The 27,217-nt window shown below is 41.5% G+C and overlaps 1 protein-coding gene and 1 pseudogene across 2 annotated transcripts in view; one reads left to right on the plus strand and one right to left on the minus strand.

Annotated features, from left to right (window-relative positions):
* The window catches only part of CEP89 (centrosomal protein 89), an 80,549-nt gene that overhangs the window by 25,583 nt on the left and 27,749 nt on the right, over positions 1–27,217 (plus strand). The window contains exons 7-14 of one of the 2 annotated variants that reach the window (XM_059999170.1): positions 1,170–1,212; positions 3,474–3,692; positions 5,021–5,166; positions 14,074–14,124; positions 14,289–14,372; positions 20,632–20,735; positions 23,571–23,686; positions 25,650–25,830. In XM_059999170.1, the coding sequence (XP_059855153.1) occupies positions 1,170–1,212; positions 3,474–3,692; positions 5,021–5,166; positions 14,074–14,124; positions 14,289–14,372; positions 20,632–20,735; positions 23,571–23,686; positions 25,650–25,830 (944 nt within the window). The remainder of the gene's footprint in view (positions 1–1,169; positions 1,213–3,473; positions 3,693–5,020; positions 5,167–14,073; positions 14,125–14,288; positions 14,373–20,631; positions 20,736–23,570; positions 23,687–25,649; positions 25,831–27,217) is intronic. The other variant, XM_059999171.1, reaches the window with a different exon arrangement.
* On the minus strand, positions 18,017–19,134 carry LOC132416281 (partitioning defective 6 homolog beta pseudogene; annotated as a pseudogene).

Raw genomic sequence — 27,217 nt, forward strand, 5'->3', positions numbered from 1 at the left:
TCCCAAGGAGAAAAGGCCAGTTGGAATTTGCTTTGTGCATCTCTGCTCAGCACCTACAGTCATATCACATGCTTTAGAATGTGAACTGGTGGCCTGTCACTTATGGGACCTGCATGTAAACACCATGACTGACTACCAATAATAAACTGTGGAGAAAAGGCAACCCTCCTACACTGTTGGTGGGAATGTAATGGACAGCAGTATAGAGGTTCCTCAAAAAACTAAAATAGAGTTGCCATATGATCCAGCAATCCCACTCCTGGGCATGTATCCGGAGAAAACTCTAATTTCCAAAGATACTGTGTTCATATGCAGCACTGTTTACAATAGCCAAGACATGGAAGCAACCTAAGTGCCCATCAACAGATGAATGGATAAAGAAGATGTGGTACACACACACACACACACACACACACACACACACACACACAGAGGAATATTATTCAGCCAGAAAAAAGAATGAAATGCCATTTGCAGCAACATGGATGGACCTAGAGATTATCATCCTGAGTGAAGTAAGCCAGACAAAGACAAATATTATACGGTATCACTTATGTGGAATCTAAAAAATAATACAAATGAACTTATTTACAAAACAGAAATAGACTCACAGATGTAGAAAACAAACATATAGTTACCAAAGGGGATGGGGAGAGGGATAACTTAGGAGTATGAGATTAATAGATACACAGTACTATGTATAAAATAGATAAGCGACTAGGATGTACTGTATAGCACAGGGAATTGTATTCAGTGTCTTACAATAACCTATAATGGAAGAGAATTGGAAAAATACATATATGTATAACTGAACCACTTTGCTATACACCTGCTAACACAATATTGTAAATCACCTAGACTTCAATTAAAAAAAAAAAAAAAAGACACTGAACTCATGGACAAAAAGGCAGGAAGAAAGCAGGACTTCCCTTGCTGCTCAGAGAACCTGCCAAGAGGGGAAATCCCTTAAGGTTTTGGTTCATTTAAAAGAAACAGTGAATATTAAAGTTTCTAAAGCTAAAACAAACTAGCAACTATAAGAGCCAAAATGAAGGGGGAAAAAAGTGCTTAAATATTTGATATACGATGACCTACCTGCTTGTGCCAATCCACTTTTAGAAGATGCTGAGACTCTTAATTCATTACTCTCATGTTGTTTTCTTCCTTAGGATGAAAAACCATCATTGTGTGGAAAACCTCCACCCTCTCCAGGTATTTGCCTTTTGAATTTCATTGTGATTGAAAAGCTGATTGTTCTAGCGAATACCCAGAATAATCTCACATAAAACAAAGATCTCTTTTTTTTTTTTTCCTGTAAAGGCTGTTGCTTCTGTCCCATTATCAGAATTGGGAAGAGGAGGCAGTTTGTTGAATTTCCACCTTTGCCTTAAAAGAGAGAGTCCAAACGTGTACACGTTGGATGATGGATATATGTCCCCATGGCATGTGCTCAGATCCTGGGGAGGGGAGTGGACCTGTGGGTTATAGGCAGACACGGGGAGGGGGGTGCATGCAAACGGGGGCTCTGCTCAGGGGCTAGAGACAGAGCTGAGGGGTCTAGAGATACTTTCTGGGGTGCTATCCCCTCTACAGTTTGAGGAGCCTCATTAGCTTTCAAGGTGGATTTTGTAATTTTTTTCCTGTTAAGCCTCACATTGCTAGTCTGAAAATCCTATCAGGAATCAAGGCTTTTGTCTATCCTCCATGTCTGATTGGCTTTGTTTTCACCCTTTCTATCTTGGTGTTTTTGGTGCTGCTGTATTCTGGGATATTGCTGGGGCTCTAATGTCTAGCCCACAGGTTGATTCTTCATTGTATGTATTCTGCTGCTCAACCCATCCTTTGAATTTGTATTGTGAATGAAACTGTTTGTTTCCATGATTTCTATTAAGTATTGACAAACATCTCTCTGGAATCTTAACTACACCCATTCAAAAATCTTATAGTTGCTGAGCAGCCAACTGTGTCCTCTGTTATTTGATTTTGGTGCTTCTCTTAGCTCACATGGTTCTTGGTGATGTGTGATGTGTTTGCCTTGGTCCTTGGGAGTCCCTGTTGGTCTGCCTGGGGATGCTGTATCTGATTACTGCAGGCTGCTCAGAGGGGGAAACCAGTGGGCTGTCAGGCGTACAGCCTGTCTCCAGTGACTGACAGGGACAGACAGGGTGTGTGGTCAGCCAGGGGGTTCGGGGGTCCCTCTTCCTCCTGAGTTTCCCCAGCCCCAGTGCCTGCCTGCCTCTGTCCTCAGAGCCTGTCTGTACTACCTGGCCCAGGGGGCTTGAACCATTGCTGATCCCATCTGGCACATTAACTGGATACCTCATCAGCCCTTTCTAGGTCACTTTGTGTCCCCAGTACCTGCCAGGGCAAAGCACATCCCTGGAAGCACTCCCACCTCCAGGAGCTGACCTCTCCTGGCATATTTTAGGCTGCAGCTTCCATCTTCAATCTAATCTCAAATGTTTTCTCTCCGGGATTCCTGGTGGCTCACCTCTTGTTTTCAGTGTAGCTGTGGAGTTACTCATTTCTTAGACTTTCCTTTCATGTTCTAGGGGTTGGGGATGTGTGTGTCAGAGGTCAGGGGAGGCTGTCTGGAGCCACCAGCATTCCCGCCCTTGTCTGCACATCTGCACACAGAAGCTCTGCCCGGGCTGGGAGCCCATCGTAGCCCTCACCTCCTTTGATCTCCCTGTGGAACATCGCTCTCTGCTTTCCTCCATCTTTCTTGCTGCTCCTTCCTAACATCCTTCGTGGTCTCTGGCTTTCTTCTCACCCCGGTGCCTTCAGGTCTGCCCACATGCTGGTGACGCCTCAGTCTCTCCAGCTGAGGCTGCCTTCAGAGCTCCAGGCCCGTGTCCTAGCCTGGGCTTCCCTTCCCCTGCCATGCTTGTGTCCCTTGTCTGGCTAGATGTCTTCCAAACCACAGGTCTTGGTGCTCATCCTTGACTTGCCCCCCCTCACTGTCCACACCCAGTTGAGTTCTTGAGCCCTGCTGAGCTTTCGCCCCTGAATCCTTCTCTCATGTCCTTTCCTCTCCATCCCTACTCTAGGAGTCTCCTGGCTGGTCTCCCTGCCTCTGGGCTAGGCCTCCTTCCTGTTTGGTTTCTTCACTGCTGTCCTCAGGGATTCATCTGAGAGTAGAGCCTCTTCTTTCCATACTTCTGCCTGAAAGGCTTTCTGGCTCCTGGTGGCCTGCAGGATACAACCTCCACTCTGCATATTATGATATGTACAATCCTATGTCCAATAGTATAGAGCCTCCACTGGCTCCTGCCTCCCCCTCTGTCATCCCTCTTCCTGTTGCTCACTGTAGTCTCAACAGACCATGCACTCTTTGCTGTATAGGCCATTCTCTTTGCAGGCACTGACATGAAGAGTTGCTCATGTGGTTTTTGAAATTGTCTCCTGTAATTTTGATGTAGAATTGTAAATATCAATTAATATTTTAAAACTTTTTTCCTGTGCCTTTTTAGATGTAAATGGTAGAACACATCGAAGACATATAGAAATAACCAAAGAAAAGTTCGAGGAATTAAAAGAAGACAATTTGCATCTAAACAATGCAAATCAAACCCTTACTCTTGAACTTAACATAATAAAAAAAACAATGAAAGAACTACAGTTAAAACTTAAAAGGATGGAAAAAGAAAATGGAAGGCTGAAAGAAGTTGAGAAAGCATCCTCTCAGGAAGGTGGGGACAACTACACAGTTCTTTTATTAAAGGAACAAAGAAGAATTCAAATTTTCTTATTTATTTTGAAAGTTAATATTTTATGTTACAGTATTTGGTGATATTAATGTTCTTGATATTTTGTTATGATTTTAAGATCTTTCATTAATATCCTTATACTTGTTGAAATTTGATTTCATCTGCTGTGTCATTATTATTATGCTAAAATTCCAACACTTCTTTTGATTCTTAGCATAGTATTGTACATATGTTTCATATCAGTTTTTATCCCCATGAGCAGCATATAAAAGTGGCTCTTTCACCACATACTTACCAATGATGAGGATTGTATTTTCCTTGCGAATTTGATAGGTTAAAAAAAAAGAAGAATCCCATTTTAGTTTAATTCATTTACTGTTGATGAAGTTGAATATTTTTTTCATTATCTTTGTGGGTCATTTTCTTTCTCTTTTATAAGTTTTCCCATTTTAAATTGAGATGCTTTGATCTTTTCTGTTGATTTGTAGGAGCTCTTTACATATTAAGGGTTTTAGGCCTTTGTCATGTATGTAATATTTTCTCAGTTTGTTGATAATTCAGCTAAACTTATAGGATATTTTTCTGTTATGACCTATGCCATTGGTGTCAAGTTCTTTTTAATGCTAAGATCAGGGACTTCCCTGGTGGTTAAGACTCCACACTTGCACTGTGCAGTGGGGGCAGGTTCAATCTCTGGTCTGGGAACTAGGATCCCATGTGCTGCGTGGCACGACTAAAAAAATAATAATAATAATGCTAAGGTCATATAAATATTCACTGTTTTCAATGTTTTCTCTGTATATTTATCTGTTTATATAAGTCTAATATTATGGCCTTAAGAAAGATGTTGTAGTTTTCTTTATACAGACCCTGCATATTTCTTGTCTTAGGCACATTTCTAGATACTTTATATTATTTGTGCTATTATTTTGTGGGATCTGTTTTCTATGACGTTTTCTAATAAGACATTACTATTATGTGGGAAAGTTATTAGTTGTAATAAATTCTCCATTTATTCTATATAATTTTCAAGGAACATATTTGTATATCATCTGAAACGACTTTTTTTCAACCTAAAATTTTTATTTTACCTTAATTATACATGCAAAAACTTTCACAAACTTCCCAAACACTTTTGACTATTCGATGTTAAAAAAACTTGGTAACTTTTATTCATTTGTATCTATATATCTGTCATTCACTGCCTTTGTGAGCCTAAAAGAGAAAGAAGGACAATCAGCAATTTATATAAAATCTTGATAAATTTGAAATAAGTTCTTACGGTATAATATTGAATTTATATTTTTCAGTAGTCGCTGCACCTGAATTACATTATCTAAGAAAACAAGCTCAAGAACTGGTGGATGAAAATGATGGATTGAAAATGACTGTTCATTGTTTGAATGTAGAACTGAGTAGATATCAAACAAAATTCAGGCATTTATCCAAGGAAGAGGTAATGTTTCCTATTAAGAAAAATCAGTTTTCTGATATTTTAGCCTTTCCTGTTGAATTGGCTTCCAATTCTAAAGGGCTCATATTTATTATAATTTGGTATAAAAAAAGATACATCCAAAGTAGAGTCTTTCTGAGCACCTTTCTATTTTCTCCCTCCCTCCCTCCTTCCCACCCTCCCTTTCTCTGATGGGTCTTGGAACATCCCCAACTACTGGGAACCACTAAGAATAAAGGCAGCAGCTTGGACAATCACAGAGGTTTGAGAGGCAGCCAAGAGCTTGGGCCAGGCTGATGGATGAGACTCATCTCCTATACAAGACCACTCTGTCAAGACAGGAGAGGTGGCTGTTTTTTCTAATGCACAGAAACCAACACAGAGAGTAAAGGAAAATGAAGAAAAAAGGGAATATGTTCTAAAGAAGAGAACGAGATAAATCTCCAGAAACTAATCTTAATGAAATCCAGATAAGCGATTTACTCAATAGAGAGTTTAAAATAACAGTCATAAAGATGTTCAGCAAGGTCAGGAAAGCATGAACAAAGTGAGAATTTCAACGAAGAGATAGAAAATATTTAAAAAGTACCAAAGAGAAATCATAGAGCAGAAGAATATAATCCTTGAGGTGAAAAATTCAATAGAGGGTTTCAACAGCAGACTAGCGCAAGTGTGAGAAAGGATCAGTGAGCTTGAAGACAGGGCAGTGGAATTTATCCAAACAGAAGAGTAAAAAGAATGAAAAAGAGTGAAGATAGCTTAAGGAATGCCATCATGTGGATTACAGAGGTCCCAGAGGGGAAAGAGAGAAAGGGGCATAAAGCTCATTTAAAGAAATAATGCTGAAAAGTTCCCTGCGGAAAGAAATAGACATCTCAATCCAGGAAGCCCAGAGAGTTCTAAAAAAGATGAATCCAAAGGCACCCACGGCAAAACACATTATAATTAAATTGTCAAAATTTAAAACAAGGAGACAATCTTAAAAGCAGCAAGAGAAAAACATGTTACATACAAGGAAACCCTCATAAGCTCTATCAGCAGAAACTTTGCAGACCAGAAGGGAGTAGCACAATATATTCAACCAAGAATACACTACCCAGCAAAGTTGTCCTTTAGAATTGGAGTAGACAGAGGTAAAGAGTTTTCAGGACATGCAAAAGCAGAAGGAGTTAATCACCACCAGACCAGCCTTACAAGAAATGTTAAAGGACTTGCTTCAAGCTGAAATACAAGGGCACTAATTAGTAACAGGAAAACATGAAATTAAAATTTTCACTGGTAAAGGTAAATATATAGTAAAATTAAAGATAATCTGTTGTGAAGTTGGTGGGTTAATCACTTATAAATCTAGTATGAAGGTTAAAAGACAAAGATAGTAAAAATATAACTACAATAATTTGTTGATGAATATACAAGATAAAAAGATGTCAATTGCAACATCATAAACATAAAATGGGGAGAGAATAAAAAATGTAGTTTTGCAATTCATTCAAACTTAAGTTATCAACTTAAAATAGACGGTTATAAGTTGTTTTATGTAAGCCTCATAGTAACCACAAAGCAGAAAGTAAAGACAAAGTAATCTAAACGTAACACTACAGAAAACCATGAAATCACACTTGAAGAGAGCAAGAGAAGAAAGGAACCAAAAGGAATTACAGAAAGCCAGGGAACAGTGAACAAAATGGCAATTAAGTCCATACCTAACAATAATTACTTTAAATATAAATGGGCTAAAATTCTCCAATCAAAACACATAGAGTGGTTGAATGGATAAAAGAGCAAGACCCATGTATGTGCTGCTTACAAGAGACTCACTTCAGATATAAAGACATAAACAGACTGAAAGTGAAGGGATGGAAAAATGTACTCCATGCAAATGGAAGCCAAAAGAAAGGTGGGTTGGCTTTACTTAGACAAAATAGACTTTAAGACAAAGACTGTAATAAGAGACAAAGGTTATTATAAGATGATAAAGAGGTCACTCCAACAAGAGGATATAACATTTATAAATATTTGTGAACCCAACATAGGCACAGCTAAAAATATAAAGCAAATATTCACAGACCTAAAGAGAAAAACAGACAGTCATACAATAATAGTAGGCGACTTTAATACCCCACTTTTATTAATGGATAGATCATCCAGACAGATAATCAGTAAGGAAACATTGGCCTTAAATGATACATCAGACCATGTGTATACAGAACATTGCATCCAAAAGCAACAGAATAAACATCCTTCTCCAAGCACACATGTAACATTCTCCAGGATAGATCATATGTTAGGCCACAACACAAGTCTTAATAAATCTAAAAGGATTGAAGTCATATCAAGCATCTTTTCTGACCACAATAGTGAAAAACTAGAAATCAATTAAAAGAAGGAAACTGGAAAATTAACAAATATGTGGACATTAAACAACATGCTACTCTGATCAAACAGTGGATCAAAGAAGAAATCAGAAAACATCTTGAGACAAATGAAAATGGAAACACAACATAACAAAACTTACGGGATACAGCAAAAGCAATTCCAAGAGGGAAGTTCATAGTAATAAACACCTACACTAAGAGACAAGAAAGATCTCAAGTAAACAACCTAACTTTATACCTCAAGTAACTAGAAAAAGAACAAATGAAGCCCAAAGTTAATAGAAGGAAGGAAATAACAAGGATCATAGCAGAAGTAAATTAAATAAAAACTAGAAAAGATCAATGAACTAAGCTGATTGTTTGAAATCATACCAAGTATTAATACCAACCCTTCTCAAACTCTTCTAAAGAATTGAAGAGGAAGAGACACTGCTAAACTCATTTTACGAGACCAGCATTACCCTAATGCCAAAGCCAGACAAGAACACTCCAGGAAAATTGTAGGCCAATGTCCCTGATAAACAGAGATACAAAAATCCTCAACAAAATATTAGCAAACTGAATTCAACAGTATAGTTGACCCTCAAACAACATGGGTTTGAACTGTATGGGTGCGTTATACGTGAATTTTATTTTCAGTAAATACGTACAGTACTACAGAATCCACGGTTGGTTGAATTGGCAGCTGTAGAACTGTGGATCTGGAGAGCCAACTGTGGGACTTGAGCATCTGCAGATTTTGGTATCCACAGCCAGTCCTAGGACCAGTTCTCCACAGAGAGGGATGACTGTATATTGAAAGGATCAAACACCACGATCAAGTGCTATTTATTCATGGGATACAAGGATGGTTCAACATCTGCAAATTAGTCAGTATAGTAAGTCCCCTACATATGAACGAGTTCCGTTCCGAGAGCACATTTGTAAGTCCGATTTGTTCCTAAGTCCAACAAAGTTAGCCTAGGTACCCAACTAACACAATTGGCTATATAGTACTGTACCATACTAGGTTTATAATACTTTTCACACAATATGTAAAACACAAAAAATAAAACACTTTTAATCTTACGATATAGTAAGATTACAGTAGAGTAGCACAGTACAACAGCTGGCATACAGGGGTTGGCATGGAGTGAATAGGCAAGAAGAGTTACTAGGTTTATAATACTTTAAGGTTTATACTACTAGGTTTATAATACTTTTCACACAATATGTAAAACACAAAAAATAAAACACTTTTAATCTTACGATATAGTAAGATTACAGTAGAGTAGCACAGTACAACAGCTGGCATACAGGGGTTGGCATGGAGTGAATAGGCAAGAAGAGTTACTGACTGGAGGAGGGAGAGGAGGTGGGAGCTGGTACAGCTGAAGGACCATCAGCAATAGGAGACAGAGGGCAAGCTGCAATTTCACTCATGCCTGATGTTGATGGAGCACATGTTTGCATCTTTGAAAGTTTGCAACTTGAAGGTTTGTATGTAGGGGACTTACTATATAATACACCATATTAACAAAATTAAGAGTAAAACCTGTGATCATCTCAATAGATGCAGAAAAGTTTGACAAAAATTCAACATATTGTCATGATAAACACTCTCAACAAACCGGGTGTAGAAGGACCATAGTGCAACATAGTAATAGGCCATATATGACAAGCCTACATCTAAAGCTGAAACCTTCAGGGGCAACACAATGATGTCCACTCTCACCAGTTTTATTCAACAGAATACTAGAAGACCAAGCCAGAGCAATTAGGCAAGAAAGATATAAAAAGCCTCCAATTGGAAAGGAAGAAGTAGAATTGCCTCTGTTTGCTGATGACAGTGAAATTATATATAGAAAACCCTAAAGGCTCCACCACAAAACTGTTAAAACTAATAAATGAATTCAGTAAATTTGCAGGATGCACAATCAATATGCAAAATTCAGTTGTGTTTCTACACACCAAAAACTATTGGAAAGAGAAATTAAGAAAACAATCCCATTTATAGTAGCATCAAAAAGAATAAAACACTTAGGAATAAATTTACTAAGGAGGTGAAACATGTACACTTGATCTTAGCAAAAAGGCCAAGAAGCGATAAGGAGGTGAAACATCTGTACACCAAAAACTATAAAACATTGATGAAAGAAATCAAAGATGATGCAAATAAGTGGAAAGATATTCTGTGCTCGTGGATTGAAAGAATATTGTTACAACGTCCGTACTACCCAAAGTGACCTGCAGAGTCAGTATGATTGCTATCAAAATTCCAGTGGCATTTTTCACAGAAACAGATAAAACAATCCTAAAATTTATATGGAACCACAAAAGGCCTCAAATATTTAAAGTAGACTCAAGAAAGAAAAAGCTGGAGATACCATACCTCCTGATTTCAAGCTATATTACAAAGAAATAGTAATCAAAACGGTGTACTGTTGGCATGAAAACAGACACATAGATCAATGGAACAGAATTGAGAGCCCAGATATAAACCCATGTGTATACGGTCAACAAAGGAGCCAAGAATATACTCCACCCGGCACTGTTATCCGAAAGGGAAAGGATAGTCTCTTCAGTAAATGATGCTGGGAAAACTGAATATCCACTTGCAAAAGAATGAAACTGGACCCCTGTTGTACACCATACACAAAAATCAACTCAAAATGAATTGAGGACTTGAATGTAAGACCTGAATCATAAAACTCCTTGGTCTTGGCATTGATTTTTTGGATTTTTTAAAAAATTTATTTATCTATTTATTTTTGTCTGCTTTGGGTCTTCGTTGCTGCGTGCGGGCCTTCTCTAGTTGTGGTGAGTGGGGGCTACTCTTTGCTGCAGTGCATGGGCTTCTCATTGCGGTGGCTTCTCTTGTTGCGGAGCATGGGCTCTAGGCGCACGGGCTTCAGTAGCTGTGGCACAAAGGCTTCAGTAGTTGTGGCTCGCGGGCTCTAGAAGCGCAGGCTCAGTAGTCGTGGTGCACGGGCTTAGTTGCTCCGCAGCATCTGGAATCTTCCCAGACCAGGGCTCGAACCCGTGTACCCTGTATTGGCAGGCGGATTCTTAACCACTGCGCCACCAGGGAAGCCCTGGTTTTTTGGATTTGATACCAGAAACAAAGACAACAAAAGCAAAGATAAACAAATGGACTACATCAAACTAAAAAAGCTTTTGCAAAGGGAACTATCAACAAAATGAAAAGGCAACCTATGGAATGGGAGAAAATATTGGCAAACCACGTGTCCAATAAAGGGTTAATATCCAAACTGTACAAGGAACTCATACAACTCAATAGCACAAAAACAAATAACCCAATTTGAAAATGGGCCAAGGATCTGAATAGACATTTTTCCAAAGAAGACATACAGATGGCCAACAGGTATATGAAAAGGTGCTCAATGTCACTAATCGTCAGGAAAATGCAACCACAATGAGATATCACCTCATGCCTGTTAGCGTGTCTTTTTTGAAAAAGATAGAAATTCTGGTGAGGGTGTAGAGAAAAAACCCTTGTACACTATTGGTGAGAATGTAAGTTGGTGCAGCCACTATAAAAAACAGTATGGAGGTTCCTCAAGTAATTAAAAACGGAACTACCATACCATTCAGCAATCCCACTTCTGGGTGTATACCTAAAGGAAATGAAATCACTATCTTGAAGAGATAGCTGTACTCTTATGTTCATTGCAGCATTATTTATGATAGCCAAGGATGAATGGATAAAGAAAATGTGGTATATGTCACATGTTTTATATATATATATATATATATATATATATATATATATATATACACACACAGACACATATACATATATATATACATATATATAAAAACCATGTGACATACAGTGGAATATTATTCAGCCTTAAAGAACAAAGCAGTTCTGTCACTTGCAACATGGGTGAACGTGTAGGGTATTATTCTAAGTGAAATAAGCCAGATAAAGGACAATACTGCTTGGTGTCACTTATATGTGGAATCTTAAAAAAAGAAGTCAAACTCATAGAAACAGAGTTGAATGGTGACTGCCATGGGCTGGGGGGCGGGGCGGTGGGAAAAATAGGGAGAGGCAAGTAAAAGGGTACAAACTTTCAGGTATAAGATGAATGAGATCTGAGGATCCAATATATAACATGGTGACTATAGTTGATAATACTGTACTGTATAGTTGAAACTTGCTGAGAGAGTAGAACTTGTGTTCTCTCCCCACAAAATGGTAAATATGTGGGGTGATGGGTGTGTAATTAACTTGGAGGTGGAGATCCTTTCACAGTCTATGTGTATATAAAGAGAGAAGACAGACTAGGTTTTACTTTAGAAGCAGGATTGCAGAATTCGATTCGACAGACTCTCACTGAGCAAACCACTACGCTATTATTGAGGTTCTGAGCAAACCTCAAAAATTGTGAGGAACAACAAGAGGACCCAACAGCTCAGGTCTGTGCCCTGGAGGCTCGTGTGTGTGAGGGTCGTGTGGGGCTGGAGGCGTGGTGGGGGTGTCAGGACGCCCAGCTCACTGGCTCCTACTGGGATCGGGGTGGCGGGGGAAGCCAGGTGTGCATGGTGTTGTCACGTGGCTCCTGGGAGTTCAGGGCAGCTTTATGGGCTGCTTTCTTTCTTTCTAAAGTAGGACTTAGGTTTAAATTTTTTAAATATCAGCTTTGAGATGTAATTCACATACCATCTAATTCACCCATTTAAAGTATACAATTCAGTGATTTTTTAGTGTATTCACAGAACTGTGCAACCGCCACCACAATCAATTGTAGAACATTTTCATCACAACAAGAAAACTCACAACAAGAAATCTCACACCTGTTAGCGGTCACGCCCCCTTCTTTCCCACCACCCACGTTGGCCCTGGCAACCACTACTTTCTGTGGATTTGCCTATTCTGAAAGTTCTATGTAACTGGAATCATACAACAGGTGGGCTTTTGTGGCTGACTTCTTTCACTTAACATAATGTTAACTTTTTTTTTTTTTTTTAACAAAAATATTAAAGTTCCTGGGGTCCTATGATCCAAAACAGGCTTCCTAGGCCAGGGCCTTCTGCAGGGCTGTGAACAAGCCAGTTCTCTTTCAGAAGGTTGTGGGCAGGCAGGCCCAGCGACTGGCTGCTGCCCTCACCCGCCACCCCCAAAATGTGCACACCATTCTACCCTTTGCGGCCACCGTTCTCCATGACAGTCTCCCCTGATGCCTCCAGCCACAGGTGATCTCTCTCTCCAACCACTGCAGGCTTCTGTTTGTTCCACTCTCAAGGCACGTTCTGCCCTGTGCGATGTGAGAAGACCCATCTCTGTGTGGAACCATACAATCCTTGTAAACAGTGACATGTGCTGTAACGTCCACAATGGCTTAGTGAGCTTCCAGTGTTTGCTGAATGAATCATGAGATGGTAAACGCGTTAGAAAATCTTTGTTGGATAAGGAATTATGCCATCAGGGCCATTGCTTCTGGCCCTGATGGAATTACTGCTACCAGCTTTGGCCTCTTACTGTAAACAACTAGAAAACCAGGCAGAATGAATAATACAACTCTCTACAGACATCAGACAGCAGGCAGCACTGTCCTCATGGGGAGAAGGAGGATAAATAGATGAGCCTTATGATCACATTGCTTTCTGCTTGGAGGCACTCTCGGATAACAGTGCCGGGTGGAGCAACGCAAGCAGAGTATGGCAGTCTGAACTGAAGAGACAGATTAGATTTGGGGAAGCAGAGGAGACTAGGATTTGTGGGACAGGAACACCAGAGAGGAGGGAGCCATGGCAAGAGCTACATAAATCCACATGGGGTTCCTCGCAGTCCTTTGTTGAACACTAATCTGCACATGTATAGGATGAAACTCTGTGAGGCCAGGCAGAAAACAAGTTCAGGGAGCTGTGAGCTAAAAATAATTAGCACCCGGAGACCTTTGGGTTCTGAAAAAGATGAGCCTCAAAAGCATCGTCTTTTGTGCGTAACTTAAGAGCCTACAAAAGAAAAAGAAAACAAAACACTTTAAAAGAAGACAACAAAATCTAGACACTCAACAACATAACACTGAAAAAGTTTTATTGGCATCCAATAAAAAATTATTAGATATGTTCCACATTTTAAAATGCTGAAAAGTTTTGACAACTAAATGCAACATGTAATCCTGGATTGGATTCTTGACCAGAAAAGGACATCAGTGGGAAAATAGGCAAAATTTCAGTATAGTCTATAGATTAGAATACAGTATTGCATCAGTCTTGATTTCCTGATTTTTATGATGGTACTGTGGTCAAATAGATGAATGCTTTTGCTTTTAGGAAATATACATTGAAGTATTTAGAGGAAAAGGAGCATTATGTGTATAAATTACTCTCAAACACTTCAGATAATTATATATATATAAATATATACACAAATATATCAATTTACACACACACACACACACACACACACACACACACAAGATTCCTAGATAGCTGATGCCCAGTCTAGGTTAAGAATAGCTAAGACTTGAAATTGCAGAGGAAGTGTAATTTAATTTGTCTTCACTGTGTGTTTTGTTTTTAGAGTTTAAATATTGAAGGCCTCCCATCAAAGGGCCCTGTACCGCCCTGGCTGGTAAGTGAAAGTTATTTAATTTCAGGCCCATATTTTCTGGGCTATAATTGAATAGCTGTTACAAACCATTCCAAATGAAGTATATTTTCTTTCCTTTTTAAAGATGTGCTGATTGTGTTTAGATGTAAGAAAGATATTAATCTTCTTTATTCCATTATGTTCAGGTGGATACAAAGTACCTGTCCCCCTTGTTGCTGGCCTATGAAGACAGAATGAAAGAGAAGGACGAGCTCAATGCCAGCCTTCAGGTAGGTGGGCGAAAGTCTCAGAAGAACAAGGTTTGTAAAAAAGAAGACCGATTCAAACTTGGAAGCAACATTTTGAAGATAGGTATAGCCAACATCTAGCAGGTACTCAAGTGTTTGTTAAAAGAAGGAAAGGAGGAAGGAGGGAGTGTAGCAGTGTGGGGACGGGGAGAAGGAAGAGGGAAGGCAGGAGAGAGGGACGGGCGGAGCAGGGCGGTGGGTTGGGATTGATGGGAGAAGTATTGGAGGGATGGGGTGCAGCATTGGAAGCCGTGGCTTCCCAGACAGGCAGCCCCACGTGGGCTGGGATCTTGGGGTGTGGAGAAGGCAGCAGTGGGAGGTGCTACTTTCCTGGTCCTGTGCAGCTGCAAACAGCACTGGTAAAAGGGACATTTGGGCAGACAAGGAAGGTAGAAGACCGGGGATGTTTCAGGCAGGCTTAGATGCTTCTTAATTCTATGAAGAGCTGACCCCCAGGAAGTCTAATTACTGAGCTGTTGGTAGTGGTGGGGAAGTGAGGTTTTTGTTTGTTTCTGCCATGTTCACTCTTTTTCATGGGAGTGGCTCCTGGAGCAGAGTTCATTCTAATGATACAGGAAACCAAGGCTGTGCAGGTATTATAGATACGTCCCATGCCTTTCCATGCTGCGAACCTCTATGTTCCTTATTTAAGTGACCAAAGAGATCCCTGGAATTGGAGGGAGCCAGAGAGAAAAGAGTTGGTATTTCTAGGATCCCTGATTGGAAGGGTCTGTTAAGAGTCACCCATCCTGTTCTTGTTCTGCTGTCCCATGTACATGGCCCATGTAATGCAGTTGTGAACCTTTTCTCCTAGGCTTTCTGTTGGACACTTAATTTTTTTTTTTTTTTAGCCTTTATACAAGTCTATATTTGTAAAAAATAATATACAACTAAAGCTAATTTAATTTTTAAAATCAAAGCTCATTTAGTGATAATGTACATTTTATAATAAAATTGTAGTAAAATACTGACATTTGATAGTTTAAACAAAGTAGCATTCATGTAAAAATCACGTTGCATGTAAAATTTAATTAGAAAATCCATAGTTCACAAAAGTACATATATTTTGTTGATAGCTCATGAGGACATTATCATAAATTTACTTGAGATACAGAACAAAATTCACAGTTAGCTTGACATTTAGTACTATAAAATTTTATGCTGAGTCCACTGATATTTTTGTTAAAAAAGTACACTTGAAATAATTCAGACTACCAATGAATCGACATTTTATTGTATAACCAAGATCTATTGGTTTTACAATACGTCTAGTAATCAATTCTTTCACCAATAATTTAAACGAGAGATCCAGTTGAAAAGACCGTTGACATATACCCTTAGTGGGATAATTAAAAATCACTAGCAGGGCTTCCCTGGTGGCGCAGTGGCTGAGAGTCCGCCTGCCGGTGCAGGGGACACGGGCTCGTTCCCCGGTCCAGGAAGACCCCACATGCCACGGAGCAGCTGGGCCCGCAAGCCACGGCTGCCGAGCCTGCGCGTCCGGAGCCCGGGCTCCGCACCGGGAGAGGCCACAACAGTGAGAGGCCCGTGCACCACACACACACACAAAAAAAGCACTAGCAGCTTTGATTTCCATTTTCATGAATATATACAAGACAAATCTGTATTTTACAGTTAAAAGTTGTACAAAAAGTCAAGCTCTGAAGTATTTCTTCCCCTAAGCGAAAAGTTCTGATGTTAAAACTTTGTTAAAAAAAAGAGAGAGAGAGCTAGTATGTGAAAGTATTTTTACTTAAAATGTTGAAGCCCTGCACCGCTTATAATTATAAATGAAATGTAACCTTCTACTTATTAACATTTTGCCATTCAAGATTCAAATTTATAGAACTCAACAGAATGTTAAACCTGGAATGCCATTAAAAAATAGTGGTTATATAACTGGAAGAACTTCAATGAATTCAACAAAAAGTACACTGTATTACATAATGTTGTGCAGTTAACAGTTTAGTGATAACATGTTTAGTGGTAACATGTGAACAAAATACATTGAAGTATTCTGAGTCAAGAGAGCTTCATTTAATCAACTTTACTTCATATACTTTTACCATATAGAGAAAATATCCTTCAAAATGGAGTCATTTGATTCTTCATTGTTTGTTTTAATAGCACACAGTTGTTATAAGGTATCCATTCTAGCCCTAGCATAAAATTAATCAATAAATAACTCTGAGAGAAATATCCGTAAGTCACAGGGAACTCATGTAGTTCATACTATTCTTAGTCTCTATATACAAGCTACTGTAGTGCCTGTGCACCTCCATACAATGAAACCAGGCAAGGAACGAAAGTTAGCAGCCTTACTCTTACCTTGCTAAGTGGACGCATCGGAAAGTAATAAATAGCCTCATAAAATTAATCGAGATACACTCTACCTGTCAAAGGTGAATATGACATACTTTTCATAAAGTGTAGGCAGTGTTCCTAGAAATCTCATTAAGGAAAACCCAAAATTTTCATATAAAAAGTGCACAAGGTTGTCGTGTGTGTAAAAATCTCTTAGTTTGGGTGCATTTTTTTTTTTTAACGAAAATAATTCACACTACTCAAATACATTAAAAGAGTAAAAAGGCAGACAAACAAAATATACACACAAACAACAAAAGGAATGATTTCTAATGAGATTTGGAATGAGGACAAGGAGAGGTTACAGGGGCTTCCCTGGTGGCGCAGTGGCCGAGAGTCCGCCTGCCGATGCAGGGGACATGGGCCCGCGCCCCGGTCTGGGAAGATCCTACATGCCGCGGAGCGGCTGGGCCCGTGAGCCATGGCCGCCGAGCCTGCGCGTCCGGAGCCCGTGCTCCGCAACGGGAGAGGCCACAACAGTGAGAGGCCCCCGTACCGCAAAAACAAAAACAAAAAAGAAGAGGTTACAGGAGAGAGTCTCCCATATCACCAGAGTCGATGGAACTGGCTTTCACAACATAAGTGATGCCCAAATGGAATGAGTCTGTAAATATGAAAGCTACAAGATGGGCAAACACGGACCTGAACAACTGTTAGAGTTTCTTAATTCAGGAACATAGCTTCAATGCTTTATAACTTAGGAAGCAACCCGTAAAAAACAGTCAATTGATTTGATTTCTTAGAAATTAGGGAAAAAAATTTGAAAAAATTACTCGCTACAGTTAGCAACAGAGGAACAATATTAAAAAATCAAAATACAACATGGGGAATATAGGAGCCAAGGTCCCAAAGTACCAAAAGATAGACTTCTTCACGTTAGAATTAAAAGATATACAGTTAAAGGAAAAATCAACCAGTCTCTGCACAGCAGGTTAAATATGCAACCACTTCAAACGGAAATGATCTAGTCCTTATGTGTAGTTCTGGGAATGTGCTCTAACATCCAGTTCTCTATAGACAAAATAGCAAAAGCACATCATTTCATTAGCAAAGGCCCCTTTGTTTCAGACTTAAATTCACCTCTGACCCACTGAAGTTTATATTAATTATCAAACTACTATTTTAGTAACATTTTAAGCTTGCAATATATTTTTTTCATGCCTATCCCAGATCACTGGTTCAGAGGTACATATGCTTTAAACTAGCCAAATGTACAAGTCTCCACGGCATCCTCACTCAGAAAGCATTCAGACGCGATGGTTTCATAGTGTTATGATTGTTCCATCTTCTTCTAAGAGTTTTTGATTGGAGCACGCGTTTCAAATTCTGTATTTGTGCCACTTGCTAAGGGTGCTAAGCTCACTTCATTAGAAGGAATAAAACCGTTCTGTCCAGATTCAAAACTGAGTTCTATTTGTGTTAATGATTCCAGGCTCTCGGTGTTACGAAGAGCCTTAGGGTTCTGCTGTGGCACACCGTTGTCTTCAATAATAATGTCATCTTCATCGCTGTCTTCATCCTCTGGCTCAAAGCTCGGTTCGATCTGCTGTGGATAGCCAGGAAGGCTGTTGTCGGTAGACTAGCCAGAGCTGCCGGAAGTCCGACTCTTCCTAATGATCTTGTTCCTCTGGTTTGCTGGTCTCACTGTGATGGTGAGGTCGTGGCTGTTTGCAATCATGTCAGCTACTTGATCTAGACTCTTCCCGGAAACTTCTGTGCCATTAACTTCTAAAACTTCATCATTAACGGCTAATAGTCCTGTGCTTTGAGCCAGACCTCCTGGCACAAGTCTGGATATAAAGATCCTTGGGACCTTCTCTAAGCTGTGGGGTGTCACCCTGACACTGGAGCCGTCCCGCATGTAGAATCCTAGGTGTTTCTCAGTGCCATATTTGTAAAGACGGACCCTACGATGTGTTTCTGGGAGAATATCCACGTCTATAACAGAAGACACAGGTCTGAAGTCCTGGGGCATACTAATGACTATGTGTGGCTTTTTTCTCTGTTTGTCAGGACGAAACAATTTGGTTAAAACATTCTTCTTCTTTATTAGTGTGCCTGTACCAAAGGCACTGTAGTCTGCTTCTTCCTTTTTTTGTATAAAAATCCTAAGCAGTGGGTTGGCCGCTGAAACAGCTTTGTGATAATTAGCATCGTTATTTCTAGGCAGTACATCTCCATGGATGTCTGCATAGCTTACTAAAATGTCAACATTGGGTATCTTATGAACATGTTGCAGTAATCCATAAAACTCCTTAAACTTTCCAGGTTTTGATATTTCCAGTGAAAACCGACGAAATTCAGCTCCAAACTTGCTCTTCACCGCCACGGTGGGGGCCAGGCAGCCGCTGCCCGCTCCTTGCCGGTGTCTGCGGTTCATCCTGAGGCCTGGCCCGCAACGGCCTCCTCCAGCCGGGCCGCCCCTCGGAGCGCGGAGAGCGAGTGCCCGGCCGGGCTCGGGACTCGGCTGCGGCCCAGGCGCCTCCTCACAGGCACCTGCAGAGGGGCGACCGCGGCTCGGGTCTCCGTGCAGAGCTCCGCTTGGCTGGCTCCTCACGCGGTGGGACCGAGGGTGAGACTGGCTGTGCGCCGGGCGGGAACGCGGCTCCCTCCCTTCGGGCCTCGGCGACGGCCGCCTGGACACTTAATTTTTAAGAGGGTGAATTAATCTTGTATAATTGGTTAAGTATCAATCCAAATAATAAAAATACTTATTTAGTGCTCCTTCTAAAATAGGGTTCCGGAAACATTTTCTGTAAACATTTACTTAGTATCAATTTTAGGCTTTGGGGGCCATGGAGTCTCTCTTCGCAGCTACTCAGCTCTGCTACTGTAGCATGAAAGCGGCTGCAGAGCAGGTGTGACGAATGGGCGTGGCTATGTTCCCATAATGCTGTTGACCAAATAGACCCCTGGCCTGTGCGCTGTAGTTTGCCCCACCCATGTTCTCTAAAAGGGCCAGTGCACTGCTAGCAATTAGGGAGTGCGTTTGGGCAGAAAGGTGAGAGAAAGAGAAGTTGCTTGGCATTGTTGCTTTTTATAAGTATAAATGTCTGCTAGCTGGGAGAAGAATATTTAGAAGCGTCCCAGAATAAATATTAACACCTAAGATTCTCACCAGAAGACAACACACAATACTGAAGCTGGCCAAGGGCTAGCTGAGAAAAGCCATGATGGAGACCACCCAGCGTTGAGTGCCACAAACACAGACTGTTAGCAATCGAAAACAGACCAAGCAACAGTCCTCGTGTGGGGGCCAATGAGTGATGAAGCTGGACTGACTGATGGCTTTAAGTAAGGGAGGCTTTCTCGTGATTGTAATGGGGCAAAATTATGAGACTCCAACCCCTGCACTAAGCCCTTCCCTACCGAAATGGGCTTCAATTAGGAAGAAAAATTCTTATCTTTATCTAAAAAGCTCCAATTTATCCTCCAAAGTCTTTAAACAAAGAAAAAACTATGGCATTTATAGGCATCTCTGCCTTTTTTTTTTTTTTTTTTGCGCTGTGCGGGCCTCTCACTGGGAAGCCCAGTGAGAAGGCAGGGAAGCCCATCTCTGCCTTTTTTATTCCCCTTTTTATCTTTTCAAATATTTGGCAGTTATAGAACAATGTTATCAAGTTAGGAATCGAACTAACTTGAGGGGCTTTTGTCCCTTGTTCTCTGCATGGTATGTGTGTCTTGTGTTTTCTCGCTAGACCGTGAGCTCCTCGAGGGCAGGCACTTGGTGCTGGTACCAAGTTTAAGGCTGCCGGTACTATGAGACTTTGCTTAAAAGCTATTAACATTTGATTTTAGGCACAGCGACAGCATTAGAACTAAGAAATATAGAGATGAATGTATGTGTGTGTTACAGTTTACACAAATTTTGTTTCAGGAGGAAATGAGAACGTTTAAGATGAGAGTCCAAGAAGTGGTGAAAGAAAATGAAGAACTGCACCAAGAGCTGAATAAGAATAGTCTTGTCACCAGTGAGGAATGGCAAGTGGTGTTGTGTTTCTGGTATTTTGCTAATTAAGAAAAAGAAAAGATAATAGGAATAAACTTTATTAAATTGTCATATATATGTATTTTAACAAACATTTTAATGGAGAGTTTCTAAGAAACTAATAAGGTGTAGTGAAAACTAGTAAATTATTCTAAACTTGTATTTTAAAGGCTACTTTAAAACTTCTAAATAGGTTTATATATATATATATATATATATATATATATATATATATTTGCTGTCTCCATTTTTTTTTTTTTTTTTTTTTTGCGCTACGCGGGCCTCTCACTGCTGCGGCCTCTCCCGTTGCGGAGCACAGGCTCCGGACGTGCAGGCCCAGCGGCCATGGCTCACGGGCCCAGCCGCTCCGCGGCGTGTGGGATATTCCCGGAGCGGGGCACGAACCCGTGTCCCCTGCATCGGCAGGCGGACTCTCAACCACTGCGCCACCAGGGAAGCCCTGCTGTCTCCATTTTTATCTTCTGAGGTTGTATTTTTCTAGGGCACTTTTCCCATCCCGAACCTGTTGAGTCGCATCGTTTCTTAGACCCCTCTGATGGCTCCCAGGGCTTTAGGACAGACAGTCCAGGATGAGGCCCTGCACTCCCAGCTCCCGCTTGCCCCGCCCCTTCCGCTCCCAGACAGCTGAACGCTGCCTCACTTCCAGCCTATTGTTGATGCTCTTCCCTCCCCCCGGAACACCCCTTCCTGCCCTCCTGTACCTCCATTAGGGCCCTGCTCAAATGGTGCTAGTCAGTAGCTCTCCCTGAAGGCAGAGTGAATTGTTCCAAGGCAGAGTGAATTGTTCCTTTGTCTCAGTTTCTGACTTGGCCCTAAACACACGCCCTGTCCTTGTACCTGCCATGCTGGGCCTACCTATGTGTGTTCACACCTGTCTCCCTCTTCTCCTTTGGGAGCATCTCAAGGGCAGGGCCATGTCCTGTTCATCTAGCACGGCAGCAACAGATGCCTGTTCAGTGCACTTGAGAAAGTAAATGTCTTCAAAAGTCTAAAGGCAATACCCAAGCAGGACCAAGAAAGCAAAAGCTATTCAGGTATATCTTTTTTGCCTTGGGTAGGTATGTTATAGTTAATATTTTTTTATGTCTTAACATCACTGAAAAAAATTAAATATTTCCCATATGTGATATATAGAAATTTGGAATTGAGTCAACAGCATTCTTACTGATTTTACTTTACTGATTTTATGGCCACTGATGTGTCAGTTGGGACTGGTTGGGCAGCTACTGGATCCTGTTGTACTGTGGCTTCCCCTGTTGAAATTTGATTTTCTTCTGTCAGGGTTCCTTGTGTGTCTCCCCTCAAACCCTCCTTGAATAGTGCCCTAGAAAGCAGGTCAGCTGGGCTGCTTCCAGGCTTCCTCTCCCAAACCCTCAGATTCTTTCTCTAACCTTGTGTATAGCTGTAAGTCAAACCTGTTTACTTCTCGTTACGGTAAAAACAAATAAAGAAAGAAAAGAAAGGCAGACCCCACTTTGAACTCCACATGCCCACTGTCTTCCCCAGTCCTGTTTCTAAGACTTCAAAATATGCATCCTGCTCTAGCCTGGTGACCTGTGGCACAGGGTTGGGCTGCAGAAAGCTGTCAGTTCTGCACAGGGCCTGTTGAGGCCCTGCGGCTGGCCTCCCCCTACTCTGAATTCACTGTCCTCCAGCTGGGGCAGGACCGGGGCCTCACACCCTGTAGGCAGATCTCCTGCCACCCCGAAGCCCGTCCCAGTCGTGCCCTCACCTGCCCGGCCTAGACCGCTGCTCCCTGTGCCTGCGCAGGTGTGAGGTGCACTGCGTCCCGATCTGACCCCCGGGCACGCCGACTCCACACATCAGCAGAGTCTTTCTCCTTAGTTTCAGATAATTTCTCGATGAACTTCTGGGCTGCAGCTAAACTCTACATTTCTTTCCCTAACTGCCTCTGACCAGCTGGGTAACCTCATGCTTAATGGACCTCCGTTTCTTTACCTATAAAATGGGAAGGAGAATTAAACTAAATTTGAGGTTTTGACCTTTTTTTTTTAGGAATGGGAGATCCCTTTCATTTAAAAAAGAAAGAAAAGGAGGAAGGGAGGGAGGGAGGAAGTCTGATACGAAAGTCCAGAGTGGAGCTGCTCTGTTTGAGGCAGGCATGAGGAGGCTGGAACGGCCCGCCTAGGGGAGCTCCCCTGCGGGACAGCGTGGGGCCTTCTCGCCCCACAGGCCGGGCAGCTGGTAGGGACGCCTCCAGGTGCCAAGGAGCTAGTGCACAGCCTCTGTTGAGGGAGGTAATCACTAGAGCTGGACTCCTTTCATTTTTTCTCCCTCCTTCCTGCACCTCACTTTTTTGAGTCTAAAGTGGAAAATTGAGATAATTTACTGGTTTACCATGTACCTCGGGTGGTAAACATTTAACTAGATGATTTCTGAGATCCCTTTAGCTCATTCTCACTGGATTTTGCGATCATGAGGTTGAGCGGAGCTGGGATTTACTTTGCACCAACTGTCAGGATACGGTTTGCGCAGGTGAAATTCAACCTGGGGGGTTCAAGCGGGGGCGTTTTGTACATGGGAGTTTCTATTCTCTTCTTTCTACTTTTGTATATGTTTGAAATTTTACATTTTAACAAGTTACTAAAGCAGTTCGTAATTCACACTTCCTTTCTGTCCTTTCCCTCAATTTAATGGAAATGGCAAGACTTACTATGTTAATAACATGTTTAGCATTAAAACATGTCATTACCTACAACACATTTGATGCTTTCTTTTAGACTCAGGAGTGTCTCTAATCATTCTGCACCTGAATGTCAGTATTTAATTTTGTAAATCAATTGTAGGCGTCAGCTTCAGACTCAAGCAGAACTGGTTTTAGAGGAAAACAAGTTGTTGATAGAGCAGTTGGAGATTCAGCAAACAAAAGCCAAGGACACGCACCAGGAGCGTCTCCAGGAAGGTGAGCGGTCCTTCCCGCGAGTGGTGGTGATGCTGTGACGTCGCCATTGTGTCATTTTACACTGGTACCACCCCCAACCCCACTTGAAGACACTGGAAGTCATGTTTTTTAGAACATGTCTTTTACTGAAGGGCAGCTGTTTATGTTATAGCATATCCAGCCATCACCCCTGATGCACTGACTGCTTTCTCTTAGACTCTACGGTGTCGAGTTACTCTCTTTTGTAAATCAATTGTGGATGACAGCTTTAGAGTGAGCAGAACTGAGTTTTGGGGAAAACAGTGTGCCACGTAACTGGGAAAAATCGTGTGAGATGAATATTTGAAACAACACGAGGACACGTTCCCCAAAATTTGTTGAATGAGCAAATAAGTAGGAACCATTGACTCTCTAAACAGTTTCTCTGTGCTCTCGCCCTTCCTTCAGCGCTGCAGGCGCTGCCGTAGCTTAAATCTCCGTCAGATCCTTTCTGTGAGCGCCTCCTCTCCCCACGTGTCCCGCCGCCACCCCCCCCCCGCCCCCCCGCCCTGCCGCCCCATCCCAGGAGCCTCACAGCGTATGACAGTGGACTTTGTAGTGGCCAGACTGAGTCATTTATTCCACTTCGATTAAAACCAAAACTTATGAGCACAAAAGAGAGTGGTATTTTTTTTTTCTTTGGCTTTACTGATTTTTCTTTTCTGGTGAAGAACAATGTAGGACAGGAGGCCAAGGTACAAGCTGTCTTCTGTGAGCCAGCATGAGTCCTTTCTGTTTCCCCTCCTGCACCTGTTATTCAGCGGCTCCCCTTTCCACACCACGGAAGAGTCCGCTACCAGCCCCTGCTGTAGCTGAAGCTGCAGGGCTGGTGCTTGGCTTGTGTCTGCCGGCCAGGCCGGGTCCGCAGTGAGAGCAGCTCTCAATCCAGCAGGAGTTTCCTCCTCATAGACTGAACAGGCACAGGAGTAGCTGCCTTTGTCCTGCCATTGCTTGGGGTGGAGGGGAGACAGAGCCTCAAAGATCAGAGACGACAGGGAAATTAATTTCATAATTACTGAGCTGACTCTCAAACACAGCAGATCTAAACAGGTAGGATGATTATTTTGGCCTGTGTGATTCAGTCAGCTGCCCATGTTATTTTCCCATTTCCCAGAAACAGCTATTCATTTCGTTCAACTAAATGTTTTCCCAGAACAGAAGGATTTAGAGTTCTACTCTGTAATACTTCTGAGTGCTAGTTTCAGCAGATGCCCAGGAAGTATCTTAATATGACATACTTCCATGTCACTTAGGATGAAAATATTTATGATTTACTTTAGATGTAGGACACTAAACATAAAAAGTTAATGAAGAAAGGGAAGAAAAACAAATTCTGCCCTTAGTTGGGCCATACTTGATGTCCTTAAAATCTTGAAAATCTTGCAGTTTTAGGGACGACATCATGATGTACGCTTGTACATCTGTGTGTGACTTAAGGCTTCAGTCTTTAGAAAGTCAGTTCCTTGAAGACTGGAATCATGTCTTGTTAAATATTTAACAATAATATCAGTATATTGATCCCCAGTAAGAAAGTGTATATTGAGTGACTACTTAATATAGGGACAGTAATTGCTAAGTACAAAGGCTTTGGTATTAATTTCTAAATCGCCAGCACATTTTTTTTAAGATCATCTTTTTTTTTTTATTTTTTTGCGGTACGCGGGCCTCTCACTGCTGTGGCCTCTCCTGTTGTGGAGCACAGGCTCCGGACGCACAGGCTCAGCGGCCATGGCTCACGGGCCCAGCCGCTCCGCGGCATGTGGGATCTTCCCAGACCGGGGCACGAACCCGTGTCCCCTGCATCGGCAGGCGGACTCTCAACCACTGCGCCACCAGGGAAGCCCAAAGATCATCTTTTATAAGCTCTCACTAGTATTAGTAATCAGTAATCATGCTTTGTTAGCTCTTCTGTACCAAGTCTTTATCCATCTATTTTGTGTTTCAGTTTCTAAACTGACTAAACAGCTAATGCTTCTGGAGGCTAAAACACAGAGCCAAGAAAAGGAGCTAACTAAAAGTAAGGAGCAATTGGAAATTTTGCGGACGGAATGCCAGGAGCTAAAACTACAGTTGGACAGCAAAGTTGCAATAGAAGTGCACACTTCAATTGTAAATGAATTAAAAAGGTAAGGCCTCTGTGTCTTTTCAAGCATTAATGTGTCACCATGCATGTTGTTATAGACAGGTAGAGAGAGGGTGCTCCCTCTTTTTTTGAGTCATTTTGCTACACCAGCACAGGAGTCTAAGACTAAGAATGGTAAATATTTTATTAAAGTAGAACAAGGCCGTCCTTGAGGGCTGTGGTCTATAGTTTGTGTGTAGGTATATGATTTTTTCCCCTACTGTTCCAGCCTCTCTTGTTTTTAGAGGTGAAATGAAAGGATAGAACCGTAAAATGAAATACAGTGCAGCCATTAAACATGATGTCACAGAAGAATATTTTTGACATTGGAAAATAGCCACAATATATTTGTAAGTGAAGAGATTAGGTTACAAAACAGTATGTACAGAATGATTGCAATTTTATTTAAAAAGAAAAAAGGGGGGCTTCCCTGGAGGTGCAGTGGTTGAGAGTCCACCTGCCGATGCAGGGGACACAGGTTCGAGCCCTGGTCCGGGAAGATCCCACATGCTGCGGAGTGGCTGGGCCCGTGAGCCATGGCCGCTGAGCCTGCGCATCCGGAGCCTGCGTGTACGGAGCCTGTGCTTTGCAACGGGAGAGGCCACAATAGTGAGAGGCCCGCGTACTGCAAAAAAAAAAAAAGAAAAAAGGGGTGTGTGTGTGTGTGTGTGTGTGTGTGTGTGTGTGTGTGTGTGTGTGTGTATTAAGCTGACCAGCCATCCCAGTTTGCCTGGGACTGAGCGGTTTCCCAGGATGCGGGACTTCTCGTGTTAACGAAGATGACTGGGACGAGTTCATCACTCTTGTGTGTGTATGTCTGTCTGTGTCTGTGTAATTACATATATGTATATAAAATTACTTATATTCCATACGTACATAGAGAAAGGATTGGAAGAATGGAAAAATAGTAATAGAAATTATCTTTGGCAGGTGAAATTATGGGTGTATCAGCAGTCAGTGTTCTCCAAAGAAACAGCCAATAGGATATGTATAGGTTATGTATGTATATATCTGGAGAAAACGAGAGAGATTTATTTTAAGTAGCGGCTCGTGCAGTTGTGAGGGCTGGCAAATCCAGGCTCCATAGGGCAGCCCAGCTGGCTGGGGACTCAGGCTGGAACCTGAGACTATGTTATAGTGTTGAGGCAGAATTCTTTCTTCTTTGGGAAACCTCAGTTTTTGCTCATAAGGTCTTCAACTAATGGGATGAGGCCTGCCCACGTTATCAAGGATAATCTCCCTTAAAGTCAACTGACTGAGATGTTAGTCACGTATCCAAAATACCTTCACAGAAACATCTAACGAGTATTTGACCAAACAACTGGGCACCATAGACTAGCCAAGTTGACGCATAAACTTAACTATCATAACAAGTAATGTAATGTAAATTT

The sequence above is a fragment of the Delphinus delphis genome, chromosome 20 (genome assembly GCF_949987515.2).
Source record: "Delphinus delphis chromosome 20, mDelDel1.2, whole genome shotgun sequence".
NCBI lineage: Eukaryota > Metazoa > Chordata > Mammalia > Artiodactyla > Delphinidae > Delphinus > Delphinus delphis.